Source organism: Pezoporus occidentalis, unplaced genomic scaffold (assembly GCF_034315485.1).
Source record: "Pezoporus occidentalis ecotype Australia unplaced genomic scaffold, CSIRO_AGI_Poc_V1 ctg337, whole genome shotgun sequence".
NCBI lineage: Eukaryota > Metazoa > Chordata > Aves > Psittaciformes > Psittacidae > Pezoporus > Pezoporus occidentalis.
Genome location: NW_026915344.1, coordinates 147576 through 171099, shown reverse-complemented (window position 1 = coordinate 171099; position 23524 = coordinate 147576). Strand labels below are relative to the sequence as shown.

At 46.5% G+C, this 23524-nt stretch overlaps 2 protein-coding genes across 4 annotated transcripts; both read right to left on the bottom strand.

Annotated features, from left to right (window-relative positions):
* Nucleotides 1-336: 336 nt before the first annotated feature.
* On the bottom strand, nt 337-7657 carry VDAC3 (voltage dependent anion channel 3). Of its 2 annotated transcripts, XM_062629403.1 has the most exons (8): nt 7589-7657; nt 7108-7157; nt 4207-4359; nt 3356-3408; nt 2500-2727; nt 1879-2029; nt 1011-1068; nt 337-822 (listed from the first exon to the last, which is right to left on the bottom strand). In XM_062629403.1, the coding sequence occupies exons 1-8, from the start codon at nt 7653-7655 to the stop codon at nt 731-733; spliced, it is 852 nt and encodes a 283-aa protein (XP_062485387.1). In that variant the 5' UTR covers nt 7656-7657; the 3' UTR covers nt 337-730. The 2 variants fall into 2 exon arrangements, with proteins under 2 accessions (XP_062485387.1, XP_062485388.1); XM_062629404.1 differs by lacking the exons at nt 7108-7157; nt 7589-7657 and adding an exon at nt 6133-6309.
* A 2669-nt stretch (nt 7658-10326) lies between these two features.
* Nucleotides 10327-17767, bottom strand: POLB (DNA polymerase beta). Of its 2 annotated transcripts, XM_062629401.1 has the most exons (15): nt 17618-17767; nt 17409-17466; nt 17240-17306; nt 16840-16914; nt 15911-15969; nt 15323-15372; nt 14881-14932; nt 14267-14321; nt 14111-14183; nt 13596-13666; nt 13006-13092; nt 12510-12574; nt 11845-11984; nt 11149-11255; nt 10327-10908 (listed from the first exon to the last, which is right to left on the bottom strand). In XM_062629401.1, the coding sequence occupies exons 1-14, from the start codon at nt 17676-17678 to the stop codon at nt 11161-11163; spliced, it is 1008 nt and encodes a 335-aa protein (XP_062485385.1). In that variant the 5' UTR covers nt 17679-17767; the 3' UTR covers nt 10327-10908; nt 11149-11160. The 2 variants fall into 2 exon arrangements, with proteins under 2 accessions (XP_062485385.1, XP_062485386.1); XM_062629402.1 differs by lacking the exons at nt 17240-17306; nt 17409-17466 and having other exon boundaries at nt 17618-17763.
* Nucleotides 17768-23524: the final 5757 nt, after the last annotated feature.

Below are 23524 nucleotides of genomic sequence, written 5' to 3'. Positions count from 1 at the left end.
TTTTTTCCTTAAGTGTAATGGTTGTACTTACCTGGTAATTGTTTCCTATATGGGAACGAAAATGATCTAAAACATGTAAACTTTTGGTTTGCTCTTTTTGATACCCTCAATAACATTTGATGAAAAAGCTGCTTTCACTGTGCAGGTTTCTAAACCATGAGTGGTGGAAAGATGTTACCCCCAGAGACCACAGAGAAGGAAATCCTCAGTGTACACACAGCTTAACAAAGTATTTGCAGGTTACCTATTAACCATGCTTAAAGTTACATCAAAGGAAAGAAGCAGAGCTGGATGGACATAGATTTTGTGCTTATTGAGAGGCAGGACACATCAAGATTATGTTCTAACTGGGACCAATTTATTTCATTCTGATTTAAATCCAAGATGCCGCTACAGCACAGAGCTCACCTTTGGTAAAAGGTGGTAAAGTGCGAGACATGCAGGATGCAATACAATAATGGGGAGATGTGGGAGTTTCTTCTGGTTTTAGGAACATGTGGGAAACAAGTGAAATGTGGCACAAACATCACAACTTCCATGCATGCCTTCAACTATCTTCCTTTGATGTGCTGGCAGTCTCTGGACTTCAGTGTTGGGCTGAAATGACTCTTTGGAAGAATAGGAAGTTCACACTTCTTGGAATTTCAGGGTAATATTAAGGCCGAAACATACTGGGTACACTTCTCCTTTATCCTTCAGAGCACCACCTGTAGCTTCACTTTAAGCTGCATTAAGCTTCCAGCTCAAATCCCAGCCCAATTTTGTGACCTCCAGCACTGAAATTCTTGCCATCAATCAAGCCTGAGAGGGTCAGCTTTATGCCTAAGAAAGCAAGTAATGAGACCCTTCACACACTGATAATGTAAGAACATCTGTACATGCACACAGTTTACTTTTGTGAGCCTCGGGAATGTTTCTAGCTAATTTATCTATTGTATGCTGAACATGACAGTAAAATAACCCACAGCATAGCACTAATACTATTTTCTGCTACCAGTTAGATTTCATACCTGGTCGGAGGGCATGAGAGTAACCAATTCCAATCAGGCTGGCATTATTCACTTTAGCCTGCAGGGAAAAAGAGAAATACATTTTACACACTCTGTATAAATATCCAGACAGAACTGTCCCAGTACCCTGAGCTTATGCATTAAATCTTTCGGCGAGTTGCAGACTAACCTCTAGCAAAGGTGTATTCCAACGTTTTCTTTTTCTCCTCAAGGAATTCCAGCTTAAGCCTGTTATAGCTTAATAGTTCCAATCTTTGCCTCAAATTGTGACCCATTATGCCCATCCTCCACTGTCTCTTTAGAGCCCGAAAGGAGCTACTTACTAGTCCCTGAATAGCTAATGAAATCTGTCTTGTTCAGATTCCTGTTCTCTTAGTAGTGATTGTGTTTTTTAATAAGCAATGAACACAGGGATACATAAACCCATTTTCACATTCCCAAGTTTTGAGCAGTTTACAGAAGTATTTCCCATCTTTAATTTTTGGCTGAATTGTCCTGGAACTAATTTTTGGGTTGGAAGTGTCCCAAATGCTACTTCAGTCCCTAGTGGCAGCATATACACACAATTACTTAAGAGTCACTGGCACTATTTAAATGCTGCATCCTCTTACTACCTTTAGAAAACACATGTGGCACAGGCTGCAAGCACACTAATCAAGATTAGTGACTATTTCACCATGAACAAAACCTTTAGTATTTAGCATAAGAAGCTTTAGCATTGGTTTCCCATTATCTCAAATACAATCTCTGAACACCTGATTTAATTTTAACCATGTACCATGCTTTCTATTTAATGCCACTACTTCATGCCAACCATTTTCAATATTTAAATAGCTTGAAATACTCATTCCTGTAACAAGGTTCTTACCACAAGGGAAGTCTTCTCATCCAGTTGGTACTTCGTAGCAATGCCAAAACGTGTGTTGTTACTGCCAGCAGTCCATGCAAGATTGACTGATGTCTCAACCTTGTCGTTAACCTTCTGATAAATGGACCCACCAAACTCGGTGCCATCATTCCTGTTTACAATAAATGCAAGTGTGTCAAGAATTCACAATCATAGCTCTTAAAATTAACCAAGAGATCATATACTTTGCTTGGACCCATGCTCATCCTCTTCCTAGATGGAGCTGACAGTCTCCTGTTCATGTTTATTACCCAAAATCTTAAGTTTTACTTGTGGAATAAAACTTTCCAACAGCTGGAGATTCTGACAAAAAAAAACAATCAAAATCCAGACTTAAGAAAGCAAGCCTGTGATAAAGGGACAATTCCAGGAACCTTCAGTTGGTTATGGGAACAATAAGAGTGAAAATAATGTTAGTGCACTGCAGTTGCTGTATCTCTATATGTAGATCTATCTATATATATCTATATATAGATCTCTAGAACTTGATTTATGTATAGATACATACATAGATAAATATACCCACCTTTCATCTAGTTTGGCTCCTCTGATCATGTTTTGCTAGGCTCAGGTAATACTTACACATTAGTGTGCAGCTGAAAGTCTCCTGCCCTATATCCCAAGGCAAAGTTATTTTGTGAAAGCTTAGATTTGGCTGTATCAAAAGCCATCTGGTAGCCAGCAAGCCAGCCTTCATAGCCCAACACTGCCCAGCCACAGATGGTTGGTCCAGAGAGATCAATGTCTATGTTGCAGCCTAGATTTACATAATCTCTTTTGTAGGAGGTCTTCAACTTTCCACCCTTCTTCCTGCAGAGAGAAACAGGTTGGTTTATCCCTGGTAGCATACACTTATATGTGTGTGTGTGTGTGTGTGTGTGCATAAAACCCCATATGTCCCTTAAAGCCACTTAAATAATGTCTACTCAAAACTTCACAGCTGCTGAAGAATGCATGGGATTAGGGTAGCACTGATATCATGTACATACACGTACGTGGTGCCACTATGTCTTCCACCATCTCAAGCTCCTTAAAAGTCTCAAGAAGCAAAAGAGATGAAAGTGTTTCTGCTTAATGCTCTGACAAACCCACGACGTTTCAAACTGTGTTCTCCATCAGTGAGAGCAATGAGTTAGGGCATCATCAGTTTATCTGAGGAGCATCCATGACATCCCACACCAGTAGCTGGTGTTTCTTCCCTTCAGTGCCTTTTTGTCTGCTCAGTTCCCCCCAGGCCAAAAAGCTGAAGAATCATTTTTAGCAGCCCTTGTCCTTGTGAGCCTGATATTAACCACTGCCTTCAAAATACTCCACAGTGCCTGCAGAATATTCTACAGCAGATTTTGAGCATTCACACAATGACCAGAACAAGCATTTCTAGTTAAAAGTCACAGGAAATTGTAGCACTCCTTAGACAAAGGTAACAAAAAGTACTCACCCTGTGTTTGGTACAAATGTAGTGTCAAGAGCCACCTTCAATCCTTCAATCAACTGCAGAGAGAAACAGATCTGCTCAAAACTGCTGAAACATCATTTGTTATAGTCCATCGCTACAGCTCTACCTAGTGTCTATAGAGATGACAAAACATGACCGTGATGTCTCCCTTGTTTTACAACAAACATCTAAAGATGCTGTATGATATGGGATCAAAACTGGGACTTCTCCACACAGTGAGGCCTGTAACAGAGCACACTCTGTATATCTGTTATTGCAGGAAGGTTTCAAAACCAGTATTGATAACAAAAAGACTGAGAAACTGGTTTTGGCCCCACTACCTTATGCTTCAGGCACTAAGTGAGAAGCATAAAGCTGTTTGAAAAGGAACTGTTTTGAGAGTGCTATATGCCAGCAGCCCTTTGTGGAAGCACTGACGAGCTGCAAACCATAAACTTTCTCTTCAACCTCACAAAATATATTCAGGGCAGCCAAACTCAAGTCCTTACCTATTAGAACATTTCAACTACGAGACCCCTCTTGATCTCCCTGCATGACTGCAGTGGTGACAGTTCTACATAGCTAGCATGCATCTTTATAGACAAAAACTCGTATCTGGAGTGGATGATAGTGATGTTATTTCCACCAGCCACCTGACTTCACATGCCAGTAACTATCTTTGGATCATTACATAGCAGCACAATGAATGCCTGCACCCGGCCACCCCAAGCCTGTGCATTCTGCACATACAAATAACTTGTAGTTTTGTGCAACTAAAACTACTCAGTGTTCTCTGCTCAATACTTTCTCATACCAGCTGCTGAAACATTTTCAGAGTATCTGCTTCCTCTTACCTGATCCTCCATGGAAACTTCTGTTCCCAACGTGTTGTCTGTGTTCCACTTCTGTGTGAATGTAAGTCCATAGTCCTTGAACTTATATTTGGTCTCTAGATTGCCCGAAGCTTTGCCTGTGTCTGTGTTGGAAGAACCAGTTGCAGTGAATTCCTGCCAAGAGCATAACAGGAGTTTCAGCACTCAGATATTTACTCACATTCAGTTTATCCCCTTGTCAAGCGCCAGCACTCAGACTTGCTACCCCTCGGCCTTTTAACAGAACCCTCAAAATCCTCCTCCTCTATCACCACCAAAACTAACCAGCTTGTATCATAAAATGCTACTCCTAAAATGGAGAACTCTGTTCTGGATATTTCTTTTATTGAGGTGCACTGATGGAGCCTCGGAACTTGTTTAGGTTGGAAAAAGCACTGTTACACAAAGACCTGTGTCCTGGTTTCAGTTAAACCACAACCATCTGATACGTTCACTTACATTTCATCCGCACCATTATTTGATTACCTGCTCCCCTCTATCATTTTTACCACTTTTTTCCCCCCTAACTTATCCACCAACCTCCTCCACACCAAAAGCCCCACTTTTCTGCACCAATTGTTATTTCAGCATCCAAGAACTTGCTCTGTACCTTCGTATGGATCCATACCCAGATACAAAAAGACCCTTGTTTGGGATACAAAGCTACTTGTATTTGATTTTTCCTCAAAAACTTGTCAAATTTCCTTTATCATCTTCTCAAGCACTGTCCCAGTGGTGCATGAATTAGCACCTTTTCTAGTCCTTCTGGGAATGCACTCTCCTTAAGAAGCACAATCCTGCATCCAACTTAGACTGCCAGCTGAACAGCAAAGCAAATTTGGGGTTTCTCTCATTTTTCCAAGTACCTCCTGTATTTCTTCCTTTTTCCACCATTCAGCAGTTTTCTGGAGAACGGTGATTGATGCTTTTCACTACTAAACCCTAACGTTGTTGTTTCCCCTACCCTTTATACTGTTGTCACTTAGGCTCTTCACAGAGCACATTAATGCCTTTAGTACCTTTGCTCCCAACCCAACTTCTCTCTCATTACCTCAGTCAGCAACAACACTTCAGAAGCTTCACCCCTTTGTAAAGGGCCTTAATACTGTAGACCTTTTCTCCTTCATGGTGTTAGCAAATAACCTGATCCAGGGACACCCTGACAGCTCTCCATCAGGCTGGTCCTTCACTGACTAGTCCAACTGAACCAGTAACTTTGAATTTTGTATAATACGTATTTTGTAACACGCTGTTCTATGCTGTTGGCCAAGTGTCAGAACCAGATCCGCTCCTGGAAGCAGGAGGCACACAGTCATCATCTGCTGCCATGAGTCTATAACCTTCTAGGATATGTTGGCTGGCGTCCTCAGGAACACCACGCACTTACTACGCCAAACCACTCGCAATCTATGGAACAGTTACAACCAACAGACACTACCTCTGTTATGTTCCAAGTCCACAGGAAAAACACACAAAATATTTCTGTATCATAACAATCAGAGCCAATATTAGTACCCAAATAGAAATCAGATCTCTTGTTTTGTTCCTAGCCTCACCTCCATCCCCCAAATCCCATTTTGTTGCAGCAGAGTGATCACTAAAAACTCTAACAAGCACAAAATCTGAAGCAACAGCAATAGTATCAGTCCTCTTCTCTATCTTGTTTTCCCTCCTGCTGTTTTTTTACAGTGTTCTTATTGTGGACTACTGGACAAAGACTCTAAATTGCTTTACATACATGGATCATAGAGCAGATTAAGAGCTATCGACACAGTCAAACTTAATGACATGGATGGTAACAGGACTAAAAAACAATGGAACAGTTTATGAACAACAACATGCACCACAGAAAACCTTGCTAGACAAAGCAATAAAGAACCAACATGCCAAAACAGTCACTATTCTTACCAGCTGGATAAACATCCAACAGGAAGGTTGCATGGAAAAGAAAAAGCCCATTTTTAGAACTTAGTACAGTCGTTCACGTTCCATCACATTCAGAAGACAGCAGAATTAACCATTAGCATATTATTTGAGAATAAAAACTTCCAGCCAGGAAAACTACGAATATTGTGACATGTCAGTAACTGGCAGCAGTCACAGTACAGAGCTCCTCGTGCCTACACGTTCCTGGTGCAAGCAATCCATCAAAAGCTCAACTGAGACAGAATACAGTAATACAAAAGGAATGACTTGCACCATTTCATGATAAGAATGCAAGAGAAGGAGGGAGGTTATGAAGTAGGCTGAAAAGCAGTACAGCTTATCAACCAGAACAGCATCAAGTGGGAGCACACACAGATCTGAAACTCAGTGTAAGAATAACCTTATCTAGTAAACAATATACGAAGACCAAAATTAAGAAAATAAGACTTAGTTTGCCAGCCCTCCTGTGAAATCTTGAGGAAGCTCCACTTCTCCACCATTAAAGTGGGGTTCATAGTATTTTCTAGTTACCTTAAGTGCTAAATCTTCATTAATGTCTACAAAATGCTCTCAAAGTCTGCACAAAGGGTAGAGCAGAAGAACTACTTAGTTTTAATTAAGTCTTGTATTGTAAGCACAGTGGAGATGAGTGAAAATTCAGTTAAACCATGGCTCTTATTTATCCCTTTGCCTTTTGGATAAAAGGTCAGTCTGGACTCAAAATCCTTTAAAAACCAACATCTGCAGAGAAACTCAACTGCATTCAGAAGCAGAAATGAGAGCTATTGAGGGTGAAGAAACTCTATGTTTGGGATGTGGCAATGGGAACGGGGAAGAAAGCAACCTGCTCACAACAAAAAGCATGCTGTAGGAGAAGTACCACTCCATCAGTTCCACGACTGTCAGCTACAGGTTTTAAAGGGAGTGCTGGTGACATTGGAAGCCTCCAGTACTTACCACCCCACTGGAAGACTTGGTCTTGAACTCTAACTTGACCATTCCAAATCCTGGAAATAGAAGAGTACAGATAAAAACATCAACATATCGCTCCCAGAGAAGGGACTAATATCAGAATTTCTCCATTTAAATTCTTTGAGGAGAATGCAAATATGGTGCAATTATTTCCAATGTCACTAAGCCAACAGGCTGCTCTGATTAACGCTCTACTTCAAACCTGTCTGGTGGCACATATGGTCTCCTGTGCTGACCTACATGCACTGAACTGATTTAATGTCTCCAAGTACAAAAACTAGAAGGTAAAAATCTGCAGCATTCTTCGGAGACTGTTCTGGACTGCATCTTCAGGTCACACTCGTAACCTTCCCCTCCAACTCTCTCCCTGCTGCAGCACTGTCATGATACACCTCTAAAGTTCAAATCAGAAGGGGCTGGATGCTCCAGGCCTCTGCTGAATTCCCATTGCAGCCATGTTACTTACCATACCCCTTGTTGAATACATCCCTGGCAGACTTTCCCAAGTCACTGTATGCTGGTGGGACAGCCATTGGATCTGAAACACATTGGAAGCTGTAAGAATCTTAGGTTTAACAGCATAAAATCTAAACTACATCCAAAGCATTTAGAAATGTCTTTGACCAGTACCCGCTGCATGACCTTTGAAGGATGTTCATGAAAGTCACCCCTGCATCAGAAACAAACTTCAGTTCAAAGAAGTTATGAAAGCAAATCCATCGTCTGGAATCACTTAATCCCACGAACAGTATACATCAAACTACACATTCTTACATTGCAAAAAGAGCTCACAGGAGCCTTAGTGCTGTTCTGATGATGAGCAAACGCTGCTTTTATGGCAGGACCCTTTCCGAAAGGGAACCCAAGGGGTGAAGCCACATAAGCACTGAACAATCACAAAGGGAAAGACTTCCCTGAGCACTTGTGACTTCTTCAAAAGCTCTTTCAGAGATGTGTAATACATAAAGGGGCATCTCTGTACATTGTCCAGTAGCCACCAGTGAGTATTTCTGCAATGTCTTCACACAGCAGCAAACCCTGCATCTTCTAATACACGTAACTGTTACACAACTTTGGAGGGCAAAACTCGAAAGGATGGGCATAATGTCATGGACATAATGTGGTATTACAGCTTATGTGACATATTTAATGTTCGTTACCACATTTTGCATTAGAAAATCCACATTTGAGTACGGAAACTCTTCCCCAGTTGAAAACTGGTCTTCCCTTTCTAGAATAAGTTTGTATAAATGTAAAGGCACACCTGGTCCACAAAAACAAAGGGAAAAAAGCAGCCAAAGATGGTGCTTTTGACTGATTGATTGATTTTAGAGGTAATTCTTTTCTTACAGCTGATGCATTTATTGCTATTCTCTGCAACACCTGACGCCAGAAATCCCTCATTTGTTACCGAAAAGACTAACCAACAGTAATACCAACAGCTCTACCCGCAAGCCTGAATTTAGAGTAACTGAGCTCACAGTTCCACCACTACTAACACCAAATTTGAACTGGTCTCCATCAATCAGATGCGGTAACAGCGGAAACAAAACACAACAAATGTGGGGAAAAGCAACAGTTTTGTCAACGGCTAAGCCGCGGCACTCACTGGTTTTAAACAAAGGCTCCTTAATCCTGTGCTTTGCTTCTCCCTTCCAGAGCACCCACGGGACAAATTACATCAAGGAGCGAACGGCTGGGAGCAAGCGATGCTTAACGCTGCCACGTCCGGATGCGGAGCTGACACCGGAGGGGGCACCGCCGTGAAGAGGCCAACACGAGACCACCCCCCCCCCCCGCGGCCTACGGACCCACCGTGAGTCCCCGGACCCACCGCACCGCGCACGCGGGCGCGCTCCCGAGCGGGGCGGCCTCCGCCCCGGACACGCCACAGACGCGCGTTACGCAACGGGTAACGGAGCGCGGCCCCCCCCGCCCCGCCGCCACGGCCCAGCCCACGAACCCGCGGAGCCCGGCGCCGCCGCACCCGAGGGCGCGGAAGCTCCCGCCGGGGACCCCGCCTCTCCCCGTCCCTTCCGGGGCTCCGGCCCCGCCGCGCAAGGTGACCCTCGGGACTCCCGCCCCGGGCCGGGCCGGGCCCCGCCGGTACCTGCCTCCGCGCTGCCTCCAGCACCGCTCCCGGCGCCCCCGAGCACCGCCTAGCTCCGCGCATGCGCCCCGCGCGCTGGCCCCGCCCCGCCCCGGGCCCGGTCCTTGCGGCCTGCGTCCGGTCGCAGGGATAACGGGCGGGTGAGGGGCGGTCTCGCACGGAGCAGCTACGGGATGTGCCCGTCCGCACGCAGCCCCTGCCCGCCGTGATGGGCAGCGGCCTCTGCAGGCGCAGGGCTGCGGGAGGAGGAGGAGGAGGAGGGCAGAGGAACGCACGGAGAAAGGGGTCCCCGGGGGTGCGGGGAGGGGAGGGGAAAGGGACCCTTTGTACGTTAAGATAAAGAAGCGAACGCGCCGAGCGTGCCACGGGGAAGGATTCGGGAGAGCCCAGCAAATTCTGCCGCAAGTCCCAAGCACAAGCGGTCTGGCTGATGAGGATGATGGAGAACTCGGCAATGGAATGCGGCGCGCTGCCTAGGAAACGTGCGTAAACGCGGTGAGCTTGTGTTACTGCTGCTTGTTGCTCCTGAAGTTACAGCTAAGAAAAGGATGACGCATTCATGACGGATGGAATTGGCATTTTGTTTATTCCCACCAGCTGCTGAATACATCAGCTACATCTGTTTTCACCACGAGGCATCAGAAGACTTCACATGATACCGAGTTACCTGCTGGTCACCTTACGCACCACTGCATGCATTTTTCCCTGAAAATAATTGAATTCCCCATAGGCAAACCAGAAGAAAATAAAGGGATAAGCAAGACCATCAGGATGTAATCTCCGTTACTAAGACTGTTCAACACTAACTATGTAAGAACAAGTAAAAATGTAGCTGTTCTGTAGGCTTAAGTCAGATAAAAATAAGAAGAGGTATTAAATCTGTATTTGTTTCATGATTCAAGTCAGGTTATGTAGTCTGACCATACAGATGCAGACTCCTCTCTGCCTCCATATAAAGGCAGGTAGCAGACCTAATCATTAAAGAATCAAGAAGTATTACATATAATTAGCAATACTCAGTTTGGCTATGTAGAAAAGTCTTGCCTTTTCAGGCTTCCAGTTCTATAATACATTAGCCTTATATCCCTACAAGGTATTTAAACACAATAGCAGCAATACATTCCATGTTGATGCTTTGTAATACATCAAAGTAGTAGTTTGCTACTTAAAACTTACTTTTATTAAGTTTTACTTAATATTAAGTTCTTTAAATTAACCAACAGAATCCCAGTCCCACATACAACTAGTAATGCAATCTTGATGAGCCCTCCTCTCACATCCAAAATAATCACTACCTACCGTTCACAGTGCTTTAAGAGGGGCTATCAAAATCAGAGCTGACTGGTTTGCATAAAAAAGAAGGCAAATCCACTCTACATGGGTGGTAGAAATGCCTCAATTACTCAGACCAGTCTTCTGGGTAATGGCAAACAAAACACACATCACTGCAACCAATAATGCTACAACATAGGAACAATGAATATGGGTTCTATGTGACAGAAGAATGGGCACATCAGTATATGGCCATACTGAAAGGTTTTTGAAGGACGGACATGGAAACAGCTTAACATGAGCTTCAGCACCACACCAGGACATTTAATGCAGAGATAAGGAGATACAGACAGTAGCTGGAAATGGTATTCTTTCGGAGTACTTCAGGATTCTCATTCTGGTGTCTGCCACACAAGATACAGAAAATTAGAAACAGCTTGGAAGGAAGATCTAGCAGACCAATACACAGTTCTGAGCAGGCAGATGCCTACATCGGTTCAAGATGCCAATATCTTAACCAGAAGGCTGTTTAACCAACAGGAGAGGTGCAGTCTGTCTTCAGAAGCAGGACTGCTGCTGCTAGATTAAACAGTAAGCCTACATGAGACAGTTTTGTTATGAAAACATCTCTCTGCATTACAAACCTAAACAAGCAGTTATTCACTGCGATCCTTTGGCTCTCGGTACTTCCACTGGATATAGTCAAAGATGTCTTCTTCAGATTCAACTGGCAGGGCCTCCCCAGCAACTCCTGCAAGCAAATTAGAGATGCAGTTTGAAAGGTGGAAGGTCTGTACAATCCTGAAATGCTAAATGCACTGCAAGATTAAGACAAAAGTGCTGTAAGTAAAACAGACTTAAAAACCCAAACCAAAGCACCCTCACAGACCTTTTCACAGTGTTCAGCTACTGATTCTCATTAGTGTCAAAGGAAGTAAGGTAATGAGTTAACTCTGTGGCCATGTGGTTATGCAGTTAAATACACCAGTACTCGTGTGTATATAGTCAGCCTCCCTCCAAAGCAAAACAATAAAGGACACATCGTGTCCTGTTAAAAGAGTGGGAAACCACATATGTGCTGTGCATGACACTGAATAAATAATCTTTAGGTCAGTAAGCCTTTAAGCAGATTAGGTGGCCCAAAGAGGTAACTTTGGCTACAGCACCGCCCATACATAAGCTGCCTCCTCCTGCTGTAATGATGTCTAACACCAGAAAGGACACAGTGAAAAACTGAATGAACTCCAGCAGTGATCAGAAGTATTTCCAGTACACCAAGAAACCAATTTAAGAACCCACAAAGCACGTAACTAGAAATAACACTCTGTGCAAAGACTGACCAGTGACACCCAGGCGACGGATTGTGTACTCATTGATGGTGAAGCCCATTTCCAGAGCATGAGCTCTCATGTTCTTATTGAATATATCACTTCCTGTGAAGTACAGTACACCACAGTAATACTGATCTTTGGGGATAAGCCTAGAATAAAAGTGGAAGAAAAGTAGAGATTTAGAACAAATATATAACAGTTATAAGCCATTTGGACGCTGTTCTGGAATTACTCCCTATTCATGTGCACATCTACTGCAACTCTATACATCTGATCTTCCCACAAGCCAGATACAAGAATGAAACTAAAAGCATCTCAAAGAAAGGTTCAGCTCATCTACCCTGACTCAGAAGTTACTGGTGTCCAGCTACTACACGCTTCTGGAGCTTGCACTCCTGCCTAGAATTAATGTCAAAGCAGTGTGATAAAGCAGGTCACAAGTCTGGAAGTGGACTCAAAGTCAGGAGGTAAAATAGAGCATTCTTGCTAATAACCTGTTGTAGATACTGGCAGTTGTACAGTGGCTTTCATACTACATAGGAATTAGAAACCTAGTAAATGCCATGTTCTGAACATGAAAGTAGAGATCTGAATGCAGAACCTGATGCAAATGCCTACTATGTAGCAGACAGCTCAAGTCAGGGGTCTGATCTGGGGATATTTTGGCGTGTTACCGGATATCAATTCTCCTGTGTGGATAGGCTGTTCCATCTTCTTTATTTGGCAGCTGACAGACACCCTGTGAGAAAGTAAGGAAAGCAAGAAATTCAGATTAAACAGATTTGAGATCAATTTTCACCTCCCTACCCCTTAACAACCTCCCAGTAACCCTCAGTCATCCTGGAGAGTGAAGTTAAATTCCCGAGGAACTGAAGAAGTGTTTTACTGTAAGAGCTGGATGTCACAGTAACCAGAAGCACTATTTTACACTGCTAAGAGACTGTAGTCCAAGGTAGTGTCTAATTGCTTCCTACTTATTACAGCAGGAAAGATCACTTCTCATGTCCCATTCTTCTGCCCTAATTATTATCATGCTCTTCAGCCTGCACAAACATCAGCAGGTTCAGAAAAAGGCAGACGAAGCTCAAGCTAACAGAACAAATACCAAATTTTTCTTGACAAATCCTCTGCCACTTTTCATTCCATCTCTCACCACCCAAAAGGCCTTACCATGAATTTTGTGTCTCCTTTAGACAGCACGTCAGTCACAAAGTGGACTTTCTCCAGTTGTTCCACAACTTGATGCAGAAGTTTCGACTAGGAACAGTGACAAGACAGAAGAAGAAATTATTCTACAAATAACAAGAATATCTTCCCCATTTACCATACAATGGCCCACCTAAGTAAGGGACATCTCTACAATTATTACTGTACATGAAATTTGATGCAGAGGGGAAAAAAGACAACAATGATAAGGAAAGCTGACAGAATTACAGTAGTGCAATATAGAAGAATCTCCACCAAAACCCCCATGTCACATTGCATTGTAAAATCACATTGTAAAAGCCCAGGAATTCAAAGGAGGGATGAATTTTTGTGAAGCAAAGAGGAGAGACAGAAGGCTAAGAGTAAACACACTGAACAGTTCTTGAAGAACACAACATCATACACGGACCTGAGAAATGATCGTAACTCCTCAAAATAATCCAAGAGAAGAGGAACAAAAGGATGCAATACAAGTCTCAGATTACCCACCTTCTGAATTCAAACGTACTCTTGTGGAAGTAACGCTACTGACCCCCAGGAGCAAAGCAACATACCTGCTTGGATGATTCAGATGTGAAACTCGGGTGGGTCAGGAGAACATCCATATCACCGCTTGACTCTGCGCCTGGGCAAGTGAGAAGAACAATCCCTCGATGTATGACAAAGTGTACTAACACTGGTGCACATCTGTCTAACCTCTCCCTTTAAACTTGTTTTTCTGGTAGAAAATAGTCACTATTGAAAATATTTGGAAAAAAAAACCTTATTCTTCCATCAAGAAGTTTACATCCCCACCAATCTTGGAGAATACCCGAGAATTTCGTGCTGTACTCTACAGCAATGAAGCACAAATGCTAACGAAAAAGCACAGGAACAATTCATGTGTTACAATACACTACTCTTTATGGGTGCAGGGTGGAGAAGCAATGATTCATGTGGGTGTTTCATCACTGAACTAACCAGTCAAGGCAATACTAAAGCCAGGTAAAGACTTTCTAGAAGAACAACATATATAGGAATGAGTCTTGCTTATTAGCCCAAAGGAAACATGAGATCACAGACTACCAACCTCGTCTAAAACTGCCACAGACTGTAGCAATATAGTTTGGGTCCAGCTTCTTTACCTCTTTCAGCACAATCTCCTATATGAAAATGAAAGATGGATGTTTAGAGGTGTCATTCATTAGCCATCAGCGCCTCACAACCTCCATGAACACCTTCTTACCTGCATTTGCAGCATTTCTTCTCTTGGGATTCTTTTCTCAAAATCTTCAAAGTATCTGCACATAGAAATATAAAAGAGTGGCCAGAGCAGCATCTTCAAATTTTAGTCAATTAAATGTGTGTCCGAGGAAAGAATACAACTTACATTACTGCCACATCACAAAAAGCTCCCCATTCTGATGGAACATCTCACAAAGCATTTTGCCAAGCAACAGTTAAAACTCACAACTGCAAGTTTGGCAGTGCTTAGAAGATGGTTTCGCTGCACATTATTCCCACCGTATGTATGAGGTGAGAGTAACATTACTATATAACCAACGGGTTCCTATTTACAGAGCTCTCTGAAAATACAACAGGTTCTTGCAAAACCTCAGTTCACCAGCAAGCAGTGAGGCCCCTCACCCATGGCCAGAGCTATCCATGTTGGAGGAGCTAAAGGGAAGCTCACAAGTCAAATACAGCCCTGAGGAAACAGAAGCTCTGAATAGCTGCTGAATAGCATGTAGAGCACACAGACAGAACAGAACCTTATTTGGCCTGTGTAACCTTACAGTACATGGTAGCATCTGAAAGAGTCAGTAGGAAAGGCAGGCACTTGCACCCAAGAAAGCTTACTTCAGCCCAATTCGCTGGTGATGGGTCAGCTTGTGCTCGTTTTTCCTGAGATCTAGAAGAATTGAGAAAACCAAAAAAGTTACTTGAGGATAAAACTCTTGGAGTGAGTTTCCACCAACGCAAAGATGTTGCATGCAAAGAACACGTAACAAGAAGACAGTAACCTCAAACACAAAGTGATTTTAAGCTGACTACTCACAGCTGACAGAATGCGCACGAAGGCACAGAGCCCCTCCTGATAAAGAGTTCAATAAACCATTCCCCTCAAAGCCAAACTCCTTGCTGATGTCCCTGTGATCTCACACACATGTACTGCCTGTAGTCTGTGCATCTTGCACAACTATGGCGTACCTGGTATCACAGTACCACTGCGAAAAGGGCAGTTTTGGTGGGGAAAAAGCCATCACTGGAGAGTGAACCGAGGACCCAGAGTCACACTTACCTTCTAAAGTCTTAATTCCTTCCTCAACAAACTTCCTGGCAGCAGCAGGACTGCAAAGAGACAGCACAATCAGCCATCAGGAACACAAAGAGATCTTAAAAGGGCATCAGAGTTCACTGTCACTGCCTACGTTCCTCAAGGCCATGACTGAAGCAGCTTCTGACCCTCACCCTCTGAAAATCAGCACCCACGCTTGCAGTTTGTACTTCTGATCAGCTGAGCTGGCTTATCCAGGCCTTGGCCTGCACATTGTTCAGCACGGCTATAACTATACAGCAATGTATAATAAATATAATAGTAATGTATGTTGATGTGTAATAAAGATAATGTGTAACAACCTGAAAACTAAACAGATCTCACCAGATAGGCAATATTACTTCAAATACCAACGCTGAGTGCACGGTAAGAACTCCTTTAACCACAGTCAGTCTCTGAACCCACTTAAGGCAACAGCAGCACAACGGTGTCATTAGGTTTCAGAACAGCACTTCAGAAAACTCAAGGCTTCAGTCTGCAACCCACAACAGAGCAAAGCAGCCCAGCCAAATGCTGTTCACAGCTCCACTAAACGAAGGGAAACAACATTACCCAATGCCAGTAACTCGTGTCAGGAGACTGATGGATGCACTTGTGTCATCTTGTCGAATCTGCAGAAAGAGAACAACAAACCAAACCCTTCTTTATTCCATTTGCAACAAGCAAAGAAACCCTGGGGAGATAAACCAGCTTAGACAGGATCTGCTTTGGAGGCTCACTATGAATCAGTGCAAAGCAGTACCAGAGGGAGTCCTGTGTAGCACAGTAATGCCACATGCATACCCACGCCGAGGGGAGCAGCATTGCTCCACAGCCTCCTGGCGCCCCACTTCCACTCCTCACGGAAGACATCCAAATGCTGACTCCATAAGCGACACTCTTTTCACAAAGAGGCAGTTTTGAGGCTGTGGATGAGCTCCTTGCTCCCTGCTTTCTGCTCACCATGGACTCCACGGCCACTGCTCTTAGCTTTGACATCAGCCCCCCCAGTGACAACAGAAACAGCACGAAGCATGCAGGCTACTTTTAGGCTGAGGAAGTTGGGGCTGTTCAGCCTGGAGAAGAGAAGCTGCGTGGAGACCTCAGAGCAGCTTCCAGTATCTGAAGGGGGCCTATAGGGATGCTGGGGAGGGACTCTTCATTAGGGACTGCAGTGACAGGACAAGGGGTAACGGGTTCAAACTGAAACAGGGGAAGTTTGGATTGGATATAAGGAGGAAATTCTTCACTGTTAGGGTGGTGAGGCACTGAATGGGTTGCCCAGGGAGGTTGTGAATGCTCCATCCCTGGCAGTGTTCAAGGCCAGGTTGGACGAGGCCTTGGGTGAGATGGTTTAGTGTGAGGTGTCCCTGCCCATGGCAGGGGGTTGGAACTGGATGATCTCCAGGTCCTTTCCAACCCGAACTATTCTATGATTCTACTTGGCAAGTGACAAAGCACAGCAGCTCTTGAGAAGCAGAGCACAAGGGAAGGAACCCCACCTTCTCCAGCTTGCGCAGCTTTCCCGTGGATAAGAACTCATCTATCTTCTCAGCTATTTTAGCGCCTACTCCATCCTAAACGTGGGGAGAGGGGAGGACAAACAGGTTAACTCCACGAGGACTTTAAAGCCGTCATACCTGCAAAAAAAAAGGAATTTAGACCTGAAAGAACTCTGAGGCCACCAAGGCCACGACCCAATGGGGAACACAAGGCTTCAAGGGTACAACACGAGCAGTGTTGGTTCAAGGGCTACACTGAAAGCCCCCCGGGGCAATAGCTCTGAACAAGGCTTTGGCTATGGCAGCTCCAATGCCCAGCAGCCCCCGACCCAAGCCCTGACCCCGGCCGGGCCGTTGGCACATCCGGGATCGCTGCCGGGAGCCCCCCCCGGGCACGTACCAGCTTCTTGGCTTCGGCCCCGCTCTGGATCTTGCCGGGGTAGCGGGAGATGACCGAGGCCGCCTTCCTGGGGAACAGAGCCCGTCAGCCCCGGGTGCCGCTGGGCCCGGCTCGCACCGGGCGGGCTGGGCCGGGCCGAGCCCCGGCACGGGGAGGAGGGCGGCGGTACCTGTACGCGTTGTACTTGTGGATGGCCCGGTTCACGTTGCGCTCGTAATTGGCCAGCTCTGCGGGGAGAACGGCGGTGAGGGCGGACGGGCCGCGGCACCACCGGCGGCCCCACGGCCCCACCGACGGCCCCAAAGGCCCACCGACGGAACAACGGCACCACCGACGGCACCACGGCCCCACCGACGGCCCCACCGCCCGCTCCCCTACCCGTGAGGAAGTCGGTGATGCCCTCATTGGGGCTCTCCTGCGGCGCCTTCCGCTTGCTCATGGCCGCTGGCGGCGGCACCGGCACCGGTACCGGGGTGACGGCGGAACCCAGCGCAGGGAGGCCCTTCCGGAGGTGACATCACTGAGTGCGACCGGGTCCGGCGCGCATGCGTGCCCCGGGAACGGAGGGTCCGCCCCGAGCAGCTCCGTAGCGGGACCCGGAACGCGGTTACCGGTGGGCGCTGCCGCTCGCAACGGGCAAAGAGCAGCGTCGGGCTGGGGGCGAGCAGGACGCTGCCGCTGCGCTGCCCGTTCCCATGCCCTTGGGTCCTGCCTCTTCGCCCTGCAGCCATCACAGTCCCTTCCTTCTCCATCTGTGCCCAGCTTCCAGCCCGCACAGCGCTCCCTGCTCCTGCGGGCATCCGGTACCTCCACCCGGCCCTGCCCGACCCGTGGATCAAACGCGGTACTGCAGGTCGGCGGCGCGCAGTGAGGCGCCTCATGCCGGGCTCTGCCACTCAGGAGACAGAGCAGGGCTGCGTTGCAGTACCGCGCTTTGGACACGGGATGGCAGCAGAGAGAGCGCCCGTCGACGCACCGCGCCCCCCCCACACCTGCAGTACGGAGTTTTGTGGGGGTATCTCCCCCTCTACTTATTCAGCCCCAGAATGAGGGCCGTTGGGGTATTTTTGGGCCACCACAGAGACAAGGGGGGACCCGCAGGCTGCAGGGGATGGTGCCACATCCCTTGCTCAGGCTCTGCTGCGCGACGTCCCCCCCTCAGTTCCCGTGCTGGGACGGGAGCCCCAGGGCACCATGGCCCCGCGGTATCTACTGAGCATCCCGAGGCGCCGCCGCCGGGCTCCTCTCTGCCTCCCACCTCGTCCACGAACCGTTCAGCGGATGCAACAGGGCTCGCGTGGAGCCCTGGTTGCAGTACCGCGCTTTGGACGCAGGATGGCAGCAGCGAACAGAACACGTCGCTGCGCAGCCAGCGAGCAACTCCAGGAACAACCACACCCCCCCCCTCACCTGCAGTACCCAGTTTTGTGTGGGTACCCCCTCCCAGCATCCCCCCCCCCCCAAGTCTTTGCAGACCCAGAATCAGCGGTTTTGGACTATTTTGGGGCCACCACAGCGGCTCCGGCCCCACAAGCAGAGCCCGTCATGGGAAGGTCTTTTTGGGGGGAATGAGCCCCAAACCAAGCTGTTACCCCCCTTTCTTCAGAGGAGCCCCCATCCTCTACTCATCCACTCCTCCACCGAATCATCGCCCCCCCCCCCCCAGTGACACTGGGGCACCCCAAATGACATCACTGCCCCCACATTCCCCACGTCCCCCTTTTTGTTCACCCTTCCAATGAAAAAAAACACACAAAAACGAGTGAAAACTGCCCCAAGGAGCAGTTCCCCGCTTTAAGAACTGCCATGTACAGAGGCACACGCACCCTAAGCAAAGGGGGGCTCTGACAGCGACAAGGGGGACATCACCCCCGGCCCGTCCTGCAGGCTGCAGATGGGGCCACATCTCTTGCTCCACAACGTTCCCCCTCCCCAGGGCACCATTGCCCCGGTCCCTGCTGGCCGGGGGGTACCTACTGAGCATCACGAGGCGTCTGCACCAGAATCACCTGGAGATACAGGAGGTACCTGAAGGTCGAGCTCTTGTCCTGATGATTCACACGGTTCCGTGGTGGTTTCTGACTGCATTGAGCATCCAAGCTGTGATAAAGTAGTTTCATGTCCCCGGCAGACAGGCACCGGGGGTTTTAGGGGTTTTAGGCTTCCGGATCTGTGTCCCCTGTCAAAAGCCACCCTTCCCTTTGGAGTCCAACGGAACAAAACCCTTTCAGGAACTGTGATCTGCATCCCTGTGCCTCAGACACTTTCCTGGAGCACACAGTTGGGATGCTCGCTCTGTGCACTGGTACTGCCCAGTGAGTGTGTGAGTTGTTTCCTAACACATCCTGCGCTGTGATGAAGGGAGCTTGAGCCGTGCCACTTCACCTCCTCGTGCACAACCTCCTGTCAGTGTCATGAAGACACTGATCCTGTGCTGCCTTGCAAGGATAAATCTGCTCTAGAGGTAAGCAGGGGAAGGCTCCATTAAATCCATCACTGAAGAGATCCCTATAAGCTACCAAAGGGAGGACTCCATAAAATCTGGAATGAGATCTTCTCATGTCAGGGGCTTGAGGCATTTTATTGGGTCCTGGGTAGGGTCAGACCACCAGTGCCAGCTCTCCTTGCTACGTGTGGATGGATATTCCAGGATTCAACTCACCAGGAATGTGAGTTATTTACACAGACAGCGAAGCAAAATGGTTTCAGTTACAGAACCCCCATCACTCACAGCTCACGTTAGTGTTGCTGTTTACATGGGATCTGGCCCATGGTTCGCGCCTCATTGCTCTCACACATCATTGCTCTTTGCTAAAATCTACCCCTGTTTCCTCCTTTTTATTTGCAAGGCCAACAGAAAGGAAGCAAAACCACTTCAGACCAGAGCAAATAAATCATCTGCACTCGCGCTGGTTTCTTGGTGCTGTCTGTCTGCAGGCCCTGAGAGCATCTTCTTTGACGTATGCCAGACTTGGTACCCAGACTAAATGTGGAGTACAAACTGATGTTTTCAATGAAGAATACCAGGTTTTCTTTCACTTCATCTCCCAGTTACACGGTGAATTTCTTGCAAGCCTTAAGCTGATGGGACTGCAATAAGGAAGCTTTCCTTCCATTCACTTAAAGCCAGTCAAACTACTTCATTCTTTCAGAGGGAAGCCTCTGTGCTTTAGGAGATCAGAATATAAGGGTAGATGGGTCACAACACAGAGAAACTACAACTTCCCACACCTGCCCCATGCATTGCACTGTGTACTTTCTTCATAACGACAGAACAATGAACTTACTTTGGTAGAACACTGCTGGGTGGCTGGGGAAGCCCTAACTTCCCCTTTCTGTATCTCTGACGCATCCTGGAACTCTCCTTGGGTTTGGCATCAGTCAATTCACTGCAGTCTTGCACAGAAGAGAACTTGCAATGAAATGCTCAGTGCTTTCGCAGACCTTCCAAAGCACAGCTCAAATCTGAGCCTTCCCAGTGGGGAAGGCCCTGTCTCACCTCCTGCCCAACAAATGAGACTTAAATGAGACTTTCCTACCTCGTTTTTTGCTGGTGTGACTCATACCATAAAGGCTGCTGTACCAAGCTTGGCTGCTCGTTGGTTCTGTTTGGGAAAGCTGCCTGACTTCTCTGTGCCATCTCTGAGATGCAGGGAGAACGAAGCAAAGCAGCAGCAGTGCACGTCCAAGTGGGAGGGCTGTGGGAGCACGAGGTGTTCATTACTAGGTTGTTGATACTTGGTAAGAGGAAGAATACTTTGTCTTCCATCTGCCTTAAATCCGTGTGTTCTCTTAGCCTGGATTTGTAAGCCCATTTACTTGTGCCCGTGCTTGCCTTTACACAGAGCAAGCTGGTAAGTGCCACTTGCAGCTTGCATTTCTCATCGTTACTGCATTTTTCTGCCTTTTACTGTTAAATGCTCTGCAGTGCACGCACAGAATGGTGCTTGAAGGCAGGAACGAACTCCTGGTGCGGAAAAGAGCATGTTTTATAGCTTGACCTCCTGTGACTTCGAAGCAAAAATGTTTGGGCTCAAGGGACGTGTCTGCTGAAAGCTGCCTGGATGACCTCAGCCAGGATACGGGACATTTCTGCCCTTCACACTTCAGCCAGAGCAGTGGGACTGATAGCGCTGTCCTTTCCCTTCCTGCACTTGAACTGCTCAAGTCCTTTTGGAGTGGAAGGGGCTCTTGCCATGCGTTTGCACAGCACTGGAGCCCCAGCCCTTCTGGCAGGGCCATAGCACACACACTGCTTGAGCAGGATAGCTCTATGTCTCTCACTTGCCTTTATGCATTGCATCTATCCACACCCAGAAAACATTCACCGGGTTCTCTTCTCCTCCTTGGAGCAGGGAGATGATACCTGAGGTCACCTTTGTCAAATGGCTTTATGCTGCGCTCCTGCCTTTCTTTGTCATCAAAAGAAATTCCTTCCGAAGCACCCTCCTGGTGACCACAAGCCAGATTTCAGGAGTCAGAAACAGATTATATCCCCCCCCCCCAGTCTCTCCCAGGCTACAATAAGCTCTGTGACTGGCATGAATGATTCAGGTTGCCGAGAGCCTCTCAAATTCTTTTAAAGCATCTTCCCAGATGCACATTACCTGTTCCACAAATGGATCCAAAATGACACAACTGCATCCAAGGATAGAAAGGTTTTATTTCCGTGACCACAGCAGGACGCTTTGACCTTGCAACATCCCTTTCTAAACTAAAGGGAGGGTGTGCTCTTACAGTACATGCAGTGATTTGTACAACAGCGGGGTGGTAGGCTATTCTGGTTGCCCAGTTGCTACCACAGCAGAAATAGATGCTAACAGTCATTTCTAATGGAAATTATTGGAGATTAGTTTGTAAAATCTGACCACAACCTTGCAAATAAACCCCCACCCCTCAAAACCCAATGTGATGCTCACAGATCCATGAAGAAGCATTAAGTCATTTGCATGCTTAAACAGGACTTCAAGCTCAGCATTAGTGTTTACTGCTAATCATATTAAGCAAGGGATGTCTTTCAAGACTGCTTGTGACTCCTTCAGTCAGCAGGAGCAAAGGTACTGTGTATTTTGCTAAAGCTAAGCATCATTTCTGGGAATGGGACTGTATTCTGAAATGGCACCTCCTGTGTGGAAAGGGATAGGGCCCACTACATCTGCCTGAAGCTGCAGCTCAGGCCTAATATGCTGGAGGATGACTTGGCAGCCTCCTGACTCACTGCCTTTCTCCATCCCTGGCAGCTGAGCCAAAGCTGGATCTGAACGCTGAATTGACAGTAAGAGGAACCCCACCAAATCCTATACCCCTTGCTGCAAACACAAGAGAAGATGGGTAAGTAAATCTGGACCAAGCCCACCTCCAGTGTAACACTGATTCTGTGGTAACTGCTCTATGAGGAAGGAACAGAAACCCGTTTTATTGCTTTTCTGAAGAATCCTTATGATCTCATTCTGAGCTATTCTTCTTAGCGTATCCCAAGGGCCAAGACAGGTAAAATGAGGCCAAAACTCCCCATCAGGCCCACTGGTCCCACATGTGTTTCCATTCCCACACTAAAGAAAGCTCAGTCTATTTCCTGGTGCGCTTTCTGCTTCTTCTCAGTGTGGCTGAAAATGAAATCAGTCACTTTGTTCCACTGCAAGTATGTGATCTGGTTACAGTATTGGCTCGTGTTTACTTTTGCAAGCAAATCACAGAGACACTCTAAGCCTTTAGTGCTTCCATCCACATTTTTCATGTCAGAGAGGAAAAATGAACCTACAGGCTTTTTTAATGGATAAATATACATAGTGCACAACGTGTGCTGCTCCTAAAGGTTAAGAGCTCTGTGAATGATAGATAACACTGTTCTTTCCCTGGGTTAGGAACAGCTACAGACATGTTTGAAACAGAAGTGTTCCTATTTTTAATGCAGTAGCATGGAGTCTCCCCAGGCTTTGCTAAAGTTTGCTTTCTGTATATGCCTAAGCTGTCTTCGTACAGCAAAGTACTTAGAGTTGTGTTTGACTGGGACTTCCAAATACTTGATGTCTACTTCAGATCTGAGCATGTGCCCAAACTGCAGGCCAGATGAACAGGTTTCACTGGAAGGGAACTGTGTTCTTGCAAATGTAGAGAGGAGAAGCTTTTCCCTTGGGCATTAAGAATCCTGCTGAAAAGCAGCAGAAGACAATGCAATGTGAATAATACAAGAGAAACACAACACAGATCAATCAACCCATGGTAAGTACATTTCACTATGCTTGTCTTACAACTCTAAAACACAACTTTGATAGCTGGGTTTCA